Source organism: Pristis pectinata, chromosome 6 (assembly GCF_009764475.1).
Source record: "Pristis pectinata isolate sPriPec2 chromosome 6, sPriPec2.1.pri, whole genome shotgun sequence".
Classification (NCBI taxonomy): Eukaryota; Metazoa; Chordata; class Chondrichthyes; order Rhinopristiformes; family Pristidae; genus Pristis; species Pristis pectinata.
This window is the reverse complement of record NC_067410.1, coordinates 22,834,653-22,847,947: the sequence shown is the minus strand read 5'-3', so window position 1 is coordinate 22,847,947 and position 13,295 is coordinate 22,834,653. Positions and strand designations below refer to the sequence as shown.

The following is a 13,295-nucleotide window of genomic DNA, read 5'->3' as shown; positions in this document are numbered from 1 at the left end:
CTGAACTATTGCCTCTAATGGAAATTACATTGAAAATTGAAACTATTGTACTGTCCAAAAAAGTTTAAAGGCGACTGACTGACTTGACATAGCTCTCTTGATCTAGCTGCAGTGGGTATTTCACATAATGCATGATTAGTTGGCCTTTTTTTTGCACCCTGGAGCTCATCAGGAATGTAGGATGATCATGGTGCAGTTGCAGTTTTGGCACATTAGTTAATGGTGAGGTCAACAGTCCTTAACCAATGAGATTCAAAGATTGCAAAAGAAACTGAAGAATAATTACAGAGAAAGGTGAATAGGAGTCAAACAAATACTGAAAGAGAAGAAAGGAAAAGACTGGAAAAGGGAGAAAAAGACAAAAAATAAAAGAAATTTAATTTGACATTCTTAAAGATCCTTTAACAATAATTAGCCACAGAGGAAAAAAGATTGAACAAATTGTTCACTTTCTAGGCTGAATAGGTTGATCATCATTACATTAATTTTTAGGTAATTGAAAAGCTATTTGCATGCTAACCCCAACTTTCTGAGTTTAACTGCAATTATGTGAACATGTCGTCAGCTCTTAAAATAATGAGGGAGCTGAGGGCAGATTGCCTTTTGTGTTTAGCACTTGGGACAGTGGCATAAACTGCCTGAGATGTTAACGAGATTTGCAAATCCATATTTCTTGCTCCACTGAATTTGCTGGTTGATTTCTGCACTAATAACAGCCTATAGCGTTAATAGGCCAGCATTTCACCAGAAATATTGGAACCATTGTGATGAATACACACAAATGCAGATGGTGTGATGCAAAATTATTTCGCCTTTTAAGGAGATAAATTGTTCCCCATAATAATTGTCAAACATTATCATCAAAACTTAGAACTACATTTTTAAATGTTTGTGTAATTTCATTGCAATCTAGTTTTTTTGTATCAATTTATGATAGCAAAAATTTTAAGCAATTAGAACTGAAATTTACTTTGAAATGAAGATAATTTCCTGTTAGACAGAGAGACCTCTCTGGAAAAGTGATTGACTGGACTGAAAATTAAATTGATTTTTTTCCTAGTGTTGTGTTGGTTAGGAAAACTCAGAACCTGTGAATTTATTTTCTAATTTATATTTCTTTTCTGTTTTTGATAAATTGCTTATTCATTGATTTTTATCCTGGGAACAGCTGTTTTGCCTCCAGGAGACCCTGCAGTTACTTCCTATATTGCATTTAGGTAGAACAGATGGCCTCGGGTCTCTCGTTCTCTGTTAACAGCCTATGAGTTATACTACCTCTGCAGGTTGTTAGAAGGCCAATAAATTTTCAGTTTCTGTCTTAGAGCAAAGTTATGTTTGTGATAAATGCTTGCTGAGTTTATCATTTGCATTTATTACAATCTTGGCAGAATAAAGTGAAGGGAGCAAATTAATGCACAATTATAACAACCAAACGTACTTATAATTGTGCATCTTAAAATAATAATATGATAGATCACACATCAAAACAAAGAATAATTAGCTGTGGCTAGTAATAATGTTTTATAATTTAAAAACAGAATTAAATTATTTAATTAGAGAATATAATTACTTAAGATGTTGTAACTGAGGCTGTTAGTCAACCACGAGCATTTCCGAAGTCACATTGATGTATCATCTTTAACCTTCCTGTGGTGAACTAATAATGGGACAAATTTGTGATGATCTTAATACTTGATTTCTTCTTTACCAGTTTTGTTTTTGATTACACTTATAACACTTGCAATCAGTTCTTGCCTGTATTCAGTGGGGGAGGGGGTTGTGATGGCAGGGAGAAATGAGAGGCAGTGGGCAATGTGGATGACTAGCAAAAAGGTGAGGGACCCAACAGATGCTTAATAAAAAGAGGTAGAAGGATTGGAAGTATGGGCCTGGTGCAGAATGAGAACGAAAATATGCACTTGTAAGTCTGGAGCCAATGTGGAGAGCTCTGTAGATGGAGACAGATGTGAACTGGAGCCTGCTAGATCTGCACAAACTCTCCACTCAGCACACAGACCCTCATCTGTGTGACAGAGGATATTCAAGTTACATACAAGTTACATACAAGTGGCAAAAGTTAGAAGAAACAGATTTTGGTTGTAAGCAGAGGTACATAAATAAGGCAAATAAATCCATAAGATTGACTCTTGGAGACCTCATGAAGCATTGGTGAAGGTCTGGAGGTTACTTTGAGTAATATCTTTTTGTGTGATGAAATTTTCCTCTAACATAAAACCAAAGCAGAGAAAACAAGTATGTTAACCTGAAGGAATAGTCACCAGCTGGCAAAGTGCAATCATAATGCAACAGTGACATGCTATGCAATAGAAACATAAAAGTGCTCATTCAAGATAAGGAAGAATCTTAGAATCATACAGCACAGGAAGCCATAATGTTTTTGAAGGAGTTAGTTGTCCCACCTTCTCCTTTCACCCAGAGCTCTGCAAATTTCAAGTATATATTCATTTCCCTTTTCGAAATTGCTATTGAATCTTCTGACACTGTCTTTAAAAGGAATGTGTTCCAGTTGGTGAAGATTTGTTGCATTAAAAAAGTCTTCCACATTTCCCCTTTGAATCATTTTGCCAATTAGTTTAAACCTGTTTCCTTTGGTTATTGATCCTCCTGGATTTTCTCCTTTTCATGTCTACAAAAGCTGTTCAGAATTCTTAATGTCTGTTAATTTTTTCTTAGCCTTTTCTGCTCCAAGGAGAACAATCTCAACTTCTTCATTTCCACCACAGGAAGTCCCTCATCCCTGGTGCTATTCTGATAAATCTCCTTTTCACCTTTTTCCAGGCCTCAACATCTTTGCTGCAATTTGACATGTGGAGTTTGAAACAAAGCTCTTTCTGGACACTTACTGGTAATTTTGAAATATTTACTACTACCCCTTCCTTTTGAACTATATGCCCCCATTTATAAAACCCCAATTTCATTTTTAATTGCTTCATCAACCTATCTTGTTGCTTTCAAAGATACTCATGAAAATTAAAGTTGGTATATTTCCTATGACTTAACAATCTAGTTATTAACTATAATACCATTTTATGAAAGTATCTTTATGATAGGGTCTTGTAGCACACTAATGAGTTCCCTAAATCTTCTTGATCCCCTGTCAGCTGCAAAATTACTTATTTTGGAATAACAATGGAAGAATGAAGCATGTCACACCCTAATGACTTGCTTTTTGATAGCCCATGGTCTCTGGGGTGAACATGCTGCCGTCTGCCAGAATCTTGCTTGCTGGTTTAAGCAATGCAGACAAACCAGATCATTATGATAAGGCTTGTGAATTTCTTCATTAAAAAGTCCTTCTCGATGAACTGGCAGTGTTCTGCGTTTGTGCCTCCTGACTGGAGTTCTATATAATAGATTACATAATCACAACAACTGATACCTCAACCAAAATAACTTTTTCTAAGGCATTTTGCTCATGTGATTGTACAGAGAAATAATTAAAATATCTGATTTCTATATTCAAATGTATGTGCATTTATTGTGTTTAATAAAATTATTTTCACTGGGATTAATTTTATTATGGTATAAATTATGATAAACTACATCACACATGTTTATCATGAAAATTCACTAAATTTCCTGCAACTATAAGTATCATGTTTTATTTGCTTTGCCTGGTCTATTTGGAACTTCTGTAATTCTCAATAAATGCATGAATAAATGGAATTATTTTTATAATTGTGAAAAAATAGCTGATCCCGGTACAGTGTGACTGCATTCTTGTCCATACCTCTTTATTCTTCCATTGACTGCCAGCTTTTGCATTATCCTATACTGAATTCCCAAATCGATAACTTAAATCCCATTTGCCTAATTTATCCCTACCCAGCATCAACACCAATAGAAAACCTCTCCAAAAATCATTGGTTATTTTCTAAAAAGTACATGATGATTTTTGATACCTATGCCTGAAATAATATTCTTCATGTCATTATTTCATAATAAATCATTGTTAAGAGTAGTTTTATGGCTCATCTCTAATGTCCTATAGATGTACAGTAGAAGGTAATAAAACAATATTCTGGTTAATGTGCTTTTTCTAACCAACCATAATATAAAGCAATAACTAGCTTAAACAATACATGTTATTAGAAGAGCAGCAAATCTCCTGCTAGGTGCTGAAAATGGGCAATTTATATGTGTCTTTTCAAAGCAATAGAAAATCATGCATGATTAGATTCATATATTATGCATTCATGCTTAAGAACTTGAACTCAGATGTTTGTTCCAGCAGCTTTTAACCTTTTACTGTCTGAAACAATTTTCTAAGGATATCTTCCTCACTTTAAAATTTAACATTTTTCATTTATGATGCTTTGACAACCTGGGCAAAATGTTAGACTGAAATGTGTTACAGTGTGAATACATCCATTCAAGAAGTTTTGTAGTGTAGTCATTGTTGTAATGTAGTAAATGTGGCACCAAATTGTGCAAATCAGGTTGTCAAACACAGCAATGTGATAGTGACCAGATAGTCTATTTTTAGAAATATTGAAATCTTAATTTAGGGAAAACTATATTGGCTAAAACACTAGAGGGGCCTCTTATTCGTAATAGTGGCTGATCTTTCTGCTGAAGTCTCAGATGTGATCCACAACCTTCTGATTTATGAGGTGAGAATGCTCCCAACTGAGCTGCAGCTAATAGGTTAACATCTGAGTTTGTTGATGCTATAAACCTTGATGAGAAAGTGAGCTGTGAAGATGATTTAAGGAGTCCACAAAAGAAAATAGATTGATTATGGACTGAACAAAATGTGGAAGGTGGAGTATAATGTCAGAAAGCATGAGGTTATTCATTTTGGTATGAAGGGTAGAAGCACAGAATATGTCTTCAAAAGTGAGAAGCTAGTAGAGAGGGATTTCAGTGTGATGGTTCATGACCTGTGGAAAGTAAATGTGCAGTTACAAGAAGCTCTTACAAGGTAAGTAATGTGCTGGTGTTTATTGCAAAGAAGTTGGAGCATAACAGTAAGGAGAATTTGCTGCCATTGTGCAGGGCTTTGGTGAGATCACACCTGAACTACTGCGTGTAGTTCACCTTCAAAGACACTTCTGGGATGAGAGTTTCCTGCTATGAGTAGAGATTATGTGATTTGGCCTTTGATGACTGGAATTCTGAAACAGCAGAAAGGCAGTACTGCACAAAGTGACTTGAAGTTCTAGATTATATGAAGCTCTAGAAAATGTACCTTTACATCAATGTATTTTTATCTCAAGTTACGCTGAAATTATTAAAGCCATTTAATGTTAACTACTTGAGGACTGAATAATGGGTTGTGGTAGATATGCAGGCAATTCATCTTTCATTCCATGTAGGTCATAGACCTGGGGAGAAAGCAGAGCCAAAGAAATTCGCCAAAGTTGACGAAACTAAGATCCCTTATTTTGCAAAGCATCCATGCTTTCATGCTACCTTGACCTCAAAGGCATGATTTCTTGTTTTTTTTTGCTGGCAATCAGTTCTTGTGTCATTGCATGGATCAGGAATGGGAAAAGATCAGCAGCCAAGTGGTTCTAGTGGAAAATCTTTGACTGCTGTCTTGAGCTTTGGTCACCAGTGAATTTTGACTCCCTGGCACTGCAGCCAAAACTTTCACAGTTCCAATGCATTGATGCCATTCCAACACACCTTTTTGGCAGCACTGGAATTTCTAAGCATATGTGTTTTAAGTCACCGTGAGGCTCAAACACACAATCTTCCAAAACAGAGGCAAGAGTTAATCAAACACCAAACACTCTTGGTACATGGTTTCACCTAATTCTGCAAATGATCCACAATAACCAAGCTTGTTAATCTGTGTATCCAATTTTTTTATATAAAACATATCTGGAAGCAGACTAGAATACGCAGCTCCATCATTAAAAAAGATCAAACGATTCTGGTGCTTTGGCTTGCTCCTATATGTGATTTATACGGAATAAGAAAGATAAATTTCCTGCACATCTAGCACATACCAAAAGCCCACTATTCACTCTTCCAGTAGTTAATGTTAAGCAGCTTTGAGAGATTCGGTGTAACTTGAGATTAAATGCATTGATGCAATACTACATTTCCTGGAGCTTCATGTGGTTTGGGGATAAGTTACTTTGAGCAGCACTGCCTCTGCTGTAACATGTACGTGCTCAGAATTTGGTGTCCCATCAAAATAATGCACATTCAACTGCTGTCTGAATGATGCACCTAATTTAAAGAACCACTAAGGCACTAGCATGTGGTAATATATACAATAGCTTGATAAAGATCATGATGCAAAACGCCTTCTGCTTTTGAAGTCCAGATTCTACCGAGCGAGCAGTGGTCCATGGCATTTGATTGTGTTAATATGTCTGTGCCTTTGTCATTTTCCTCTAATTCTTCACAACACCCCTCAATGCAAGTTCTTTGTAATATCTCCATATGCATGTACAATTGCTCCAGCTGCAAGTAATTTTTTTTTTAAAAATGAAGAATCGCCCGCAACGTGATTTTCTTTTGCTTTTTTTTTGTGAAACTCCAATGTGTAAGGACTGGGGTGATCGGAAGGAGGTACTTCAGAAAGCAGATGCTCCGTTCCAGCAGAATCGACACTTCAACAAATTTGATCTCTCCTCCTGGAAAACACTGAGGTGGGGTGGGAGGGGAGGTATTTATAAACAATATTGCTAATCACTGCCTGAAAAGGATGAGGCAGTCAGAACTTGAAGCAAAAAGCTGCTGACTTCATGTGCAGACAGTCCCACTTGGAAGTGGTGCGCGCCGGACCGTGCACGCGCCTGCACGCGCGAGCACTCCGGTGCGCGCGGGACCCAGGAGCTCGTCGGCACAGCCGGGACTGGAGTGGGAGACGCGAGTAACGGGAGCGGAGAGTGGGGGCTGCTGCAAACTGGAGTGTGCCAGGTGTTGGAAAAGCAAGGGGGATGCAGCTGGGCAGAGCCGAGAAAGCGGCACTTTTGAAAGAGTTGAACTCCAGGGTGTCACCGTTGAGTCAGTCCCGGCCGGAGCCCGGGGAGAGGGCGAGCCGCAGCCCGCCACCGCGGGGGACAGCCGCGCCGGCCACACGCGGTGAGTTGAAGAGCAGAGCCGGGCAGCTGGCAGCACATCTGGGGTAGTGCCCGGCTCTTCTTCCCGAACTGTAAACTGGCACCACACGATGAGACCTGTGGGTGGACAGAAGTTAGATGCCGGGCATCAGTTTACTTTCTGCACATTGATTTTGAACTTTGATTGACAATTTTTTTGTCAATTTGAGCTTTGGAGGACGGGGGTCGAGTTATGACTGGCGGTAGTGCGCGGGGAGCCTCTTTAGATAAGTGATATGGTTTATTTTATCATGATATTTCTATCCGACTGTTTAAAAATATTTTTTTTTAGTTAATCCACAAATGTGATATATGATTAGTACTTGTTATAATACTTGGTCAGGAGAGTGTTTGCATAAATAATTCCTTAAGTGCATCTTGTTCAGGGTGGAGAGGGTACGGGGAGGTTGGGGTGAAGCTCTTCGCATTTGCCTCTTATCCGTGTGATGAATGTTGACATTCTCTCTAACTCTTGCTCGCTCTCTATACATGGTGATGGTATAGGAGCCAGACCTTTCTAAGAACGACGATATTACTTCAAATCGCATTGCCACTGATGCTGACTTTCTGCTGTTGGGAAGAGAGTTTGTTGTCTGGTGGAGCTCCAAATTTTGGTTTAAAGAAAACATTTTCCTAGACATAGTTGATGCTTGTTTACCCTCCGTAGATGCCCGTAGTAACATCTCAGTAATTTGGGCTACGTCAGTAGTGTGGGACTGGAATCATGTCCAGGGCTAACCTGGTAACTTTGACAAGTTTCCTTCCTGGAAGGACTTTTAGAGAGCAAGCTTATTTCTTTTTGGACTTGATAGAACTGATTTCAAATCCTAAAACTGCAATGAAGAGATTTGATTCTCTGGATTACTTGTCCAATAGCAGCAACTATACTTGGGTCTCTGGGTGTCGTAATGATTGTGGGGACTTGTTGGTCACATAACTAGGACCAGTGGGATGGATATTGTAAGGATGCTGAAGCAGGATCTGGGATCACAGAGAGAGAAGCTTGCAATTGGAAACAGTGGGGGATGAGGTGACTGGAATTAGGAGCAACAATGTGGTTCTGGGATCAGGGAGCATTGGGTACATCATGCTTTGGGATCTGGGAGTAGGGAAGCATAGTGAGGTGGTGGACAATATTGGATGAAGTAAAAGATAAAAACTTTATGAAGTAGAGCATTCAGGGAGCTTTTGAGGTAGCATGCTCCAACCCCTCAGCTTCCTCTCATTCTTAGTCTTCAGGTTCTTTGTGTGCTTGTAGCCTATCACTTTCCTCGTCATGAACCATTTGTCTTTAAAATGAATAGCTGGAAAATTATAAGATGGCTCTGTCCAATTACCGATTGGCATTGGTGGAATATATCAGGAGCACAAAAGTAGATAATTTAGGGATCCTCTGTCAAACAGAAATCTAATAATCAAACAAACATTACCATAAAATAATCAAAAATCTTCTGTTTCAATGGTTTATGAGGGATTTTAAACTAAATTTTCCCTGGGATTATGTTTTCAAGAGGCAATTATTTTCTTTAAAGTTAAAAGAAGTCACATGAATTGAATGCTGGTGCTTCTGTTCCCAGATATTGTTTTTTGGGTGATGCTGTTTATCAGTCCATTGTTATTTTGAATTAGTGACCAAGACACTTTGACTTTATTTCCTTCAGTGTTTTGTATGAAAAGAGTGCAGCCCTCACAGGAAAAGATGGCATGGATTTCTATCTTTTGTATCCAGGTGCTATGCAGATTGCACTTGACACGGTCCTCCTGTACCATGAGCACAGAGTACACAGTTGTGATTGATAATTCTGGACAGAAGTTCTGAATATTTGGTGGAAGCCCAGTGACCTGGGACAAACAGAATCTTAATTACTTTGGTAATAAAGATATTGAATGACACAGATGATCAGAGCTTTGGAAAAAATACAAAATTTTACTTTTATTATTTGAAATCTTATTTTTGGGCATTATAAATTTCGGTTAGCAAGGAAAAAATTGTCAGGGAAAAGTAGAAAAGTATCATTTGGGGCATTGACTAGAAATTACAACTGATAACACAGAAATTTACTTAAATATTCTCCTGTTTATTAGCTTGGAGAAGATAATTAAATCTGGTTCCCTTTTTCAGTCTTTGACCTTAGTAATTTGCTTCTTTCAATCCCTCTTGATGGATGTTCCATCCACTCTCTGTAATCTTTGGCTTTCCCCTATTTGTATTAAGCTTCCTGCACACTGGGTATCTGCCTTTTCAGGTTTTTACCTTGCATTGAGTGTGCAATGGGGAGAAGGTGCCCTCCTTAATTTATGGAACATTTAAATCAAAAGAAATCTTTTGACGCTGACATGCAAGGAGACAATCCAGGAGCAGAGAAAGATTGGAAAGGGAGGATCAGTAGCAGAGACTTGGGCAATTGGCTTCTTTCCATGCTATGCAGATGTTTCTCAGAGGACATGGGAGTGAATTTGGGTATGGGGGGAAGCTGAGTGAATATTAGGATGCGTGAATATGCAATGAAGCATGAGAAAGAAAATAGGAGTGCACTGAGCTCCTCTTAACAGATGAGCAGGACATAATGACGATGGAATTATTACCCCACTGCAAATGGAGGAAAAATATGAGCTTGAGATTCTTGGCAGAGAAGTGACAAAAACATTTGTTGAAGGGATTGAAAGATTGTCTGTGAATTTCTGAGAAGGTGATGGTATTTTCTCACAAAAGTTGTGAACTTGAGCATTTCAGTTGCACAGTTGATCTGGCTATTTCTTGCCAGATCTGATTAGACCATGTGAGTCATAGAGTAATACAGCATAGAGACAGGCCCTTCAGCTCAACTCATCCATGCCGACCATGATGCTCACCAAGCTAGTCCCATTTGCCTGTGTTTGGCCCATATCTCTATGAGCCCCTCCTATCCATCTACTTATCCAAATGTCTTTTAAATGTTGTTATTGTACTTGCCTCAACCACTTCCTCTAGTGGCTCATTCCATATACGCACCACCCTCTGCATGAAGAAGTTGCCCCTTTGGTCCCTTATAAATCTTTCACTTCTCACCTTAAACCTCTGCCCTCGAGTTTTTAGTTCCCCCTTCCCTGGGAAAAAAGGACTATGTATGTTCACCCTATCTATACCCCTCATGATTTTATACACCTCTGTATGGTCATCCCTCAATTTGAGGCTTGGTTTTTTTCCCTAAATCTTCCCAGTACTCCAAAATCATCCTCAAAAGCAAAATTAAACCCGAGCTCTTTTCTTTCTCTTTAAATTATTTTCTGCTGGTATCTCCATCCTTGCCTCAAATAACCAGTGCAAAAATCTTGTGGATCTGTTTTTTACTATGGCCCGGATAAAAATACATTATTTCATTTCTGGTTCTTTTGACTGTTATGCTTTGTCTGCTGTGTCTTCTTGCCAGCCTTCCATCCTGCAGCCTCTCTATATTTGACATATACAAAACTCTGTCTCCAGTTTCACATCCCACATTGCTTCAATCACCTGTTGACTCTGTCTTTGTTTGGTCCCACAGTACCTCCACATCAAAATTCTCTAATTCATGTTTAACTCCCTTTTTGGTCTCAGCCATCTCACTCAATCTTCCTCAAGTCTTGCAGCTCCATCTCACCGCTATCACCATTTCTCACCTCCGTCGCCATCATTCCACTGACTTTATTAAAACTTTATGCAGCATGGTAACAGGCCCTTCTGGCCCAATGAGCCCATGCCGCCCACTTACACCCAGAGATTCTTGACCTTTTGTACATCCACCCTCCCATTGGCAGCTGTGCCTTCAGCTACTTGGGTCCATGCTCTGGAATTCTGAAATTTGTTCTCTAAACTCTATCTCTTCACCTGTTTTTTATTTTATCTACCTTATTATGTTTTTTTGTTTGGCATCAATTTGATAATGTCCTTGGGATGCTTTCCCACATCAAAAACATATTTTAAGTGCAAATTACTGTTATGCATTGGAGTTGGTCTGTCCTCATTCTTCAACACCCAACCACACACCCACCAACCATCCCCCAAAATTGAAATATTCAGTTGCTGTGAAATACTCGGTTCATTGGTGTTTGGCAGTCACTAAATCTTATAAGTTGCATTTAACTTGTGCTAGCTGGCATGAGTTTGCAATTTACCAGTTCTGAACATTTAAAAGAGCTGGATATTTACTGGAGCATAACCTCACCCATAATAAAAATAATGTTTGCTTTTATTAAAGTATTTTTATGCAGATTTTTGGAAGTTTGAAGATATGATATTTTGAACAACTGTCATTGGCCTAGAAACTCTGTCTCTTAGACAACATTTATGTGTGCTGCACAAAAAGTTTTCTACTAAGTGTGATCAGGTACTTACTGCGACTGTAATGATGATCAGGATTTTTGCTTCTAGTTTCTCCATGTGTTGGATGTACTAATGCACAGTGGCTTCTAGACACATACAATGGCACCCAACATCTTGTAATGCATGTCTGGACTCCACTTCTGCAAAATTTAATTCTGCATGCTTGGCTTATGGGCAGATCTTTCAAGCAGAAGCTGGCTTTCATGATGAATGTGAAGCTTTCTTCAGTGGGGCCTCAGTGCCTGACCCAAACCTGTGAGTTCTGGTGTATGGAACCTTATGCAGGCAGGTGCCCTTTCAGCGAAAAGTTTACCCCTGTTGCAGGTCATCCATGGGGAGCAGGGTTGCAGGGTATCCTCACCTTGGTCTGATCCTAGACCATCCCTCCTGCTAATCCCACCACTGCATTTGAAGCATGACTCTCCCGTTAATTATGATGCAATGCCTACTCTGCTTCCAAAAGTAGTTGATTGTGACTGCTCGACTTCCTTACCCCGAATCCCTGACTTTCAACTTCTTATTCCACCCCCATGGCCTCTCTGTGCCATGACCTGTAATCGCACTTTTCTCCTTTGCTGGCTCTGCCTTGATGGAGTGAACAGAAAAGTGTCCATTTGCTCATTCAATGTCCAAGGCATCTGGTGCAAAAGAATATTGCATAGAACATAGAACAGTACAGCGCAGAAATGTGCCCTTTGGCCTATGACATCTGTGCCAACTATGATGCTAATTTAAACTGCACATCTGCCTGTAGGTGGTTTACATCTTCAATTCCCTGCCTGTTCATGTGCCTATCTAAATGCCTCTTGAACATTGCTATCATACACGCTTCCACTGCCTCCCCTGACAGTGCATTTCAGGTACCTATCACTCTCTGTAAAATACAAACTTGCCACGTAAATCTCCTTTAAACTTTCCCACTCTCACCTTAAAGCTCTGCCCTCTGAATTTGACATTTCCATCTTGGGTAAAAGACTCTGACTGTATTGCAGTGCTGAGTCCGCACACAAAATGTGCATTGACCCACTGTGGGTCTTGCATTTAATGCGCAGAAGAATTTCTAGACCACAGAATTTTTGAAAATCCAGAAGTTACCTAGTGGTCTCTCTTATCTAGGAAACATGATTGTACATTTGGAGATTGTAAATAATCACAGCCTAATGAAACAAGGAGAGCAGGGAATATATCTGGTTTCCATCTGTAAAACAATTTTGCTTCAGATTGTTTAATATGTTTCTAAGTATCATGCTTGCATGAATCATCAGAATTGCAGATTAAGGAATCATAGCATATCTCTGCTGCTTTTGTTACTTTGATCCTTCATGCTGTGATGATTCTTCCTCTTCTTGTGTTCCCATCATCTACCTCCATGAATGAGCACCTTCAAAACTGCTACTTCATCTTTGTTTTCAAATCTGGCCATGCTCCTTTCAATCTATGTAATCTCCTCTGGCCCTATAACTCTCTGAGATCTCTGCATTCTGTCCTTTAGATCAACTTCAATTCTTATTTGTCTGCAATTGGTGGCTGTGCCTTCAGCAGCTTAAACAAGCCTCTGGGGATTCTCTCCATAAATCTTTGACTCACGTGTAAGATGTTAAACAAAATCTACCCCTTTGCCCAAGTTTTTAGTCAGTTGCCTTATTTTCTCCTTGTGTGGCATAGCTTCAGGTTTTATTTGTCAACAATCTTGGTAAGAGACTTGAGACATTCTGCTATGCTAAAGTTACCATATAAAATAAAGGTTGTTGTTCTCCATGTTTCCATTACAGATATTTGTCAGGAATAATTTATCATTGTTTATAGATTTCCATTTGTATGTAAAACAAAATGTAGCTCTTCAGAAAAATTATGTATTGGTCATGTTCAATTTG

At 39.0% G+C, this 13,295-nt stretch overlaps 1 protein-coding gene across 3 annotated transcripts in view; it reads left to right on the top strand.

Moving 5' to 3' along the window:
- Window positions 1-2,861: 2,861 nt before the first annotated feature.
- Window positions 2,862-13,295, top strand: part of fgd (faciogenital dysplasia) — a 207,185-nt gene continuing 196,751 nt past the window's right edge. The window contains exon 1 of one of the 3 annotated variants that reach the window (XM_052018413.1): window positions 2,862-2,866. Coding sequence is in view for 2 of the 3 variants with exons in the window: in XM_052018407.1 (XP_051874367.1) it covers window positions 6,921-7,065 (145 nt within the window). In the remaining variant the exon portion in view is untranslated. Of the gene's footprint in view, window positions 2,867-6,680; window positions 7,066-13,295 lie in introns of those variants that run through there. The other 2 variants (XM_052018407.1, XM_052018411.1) reach the window with 2 other exon arrangements.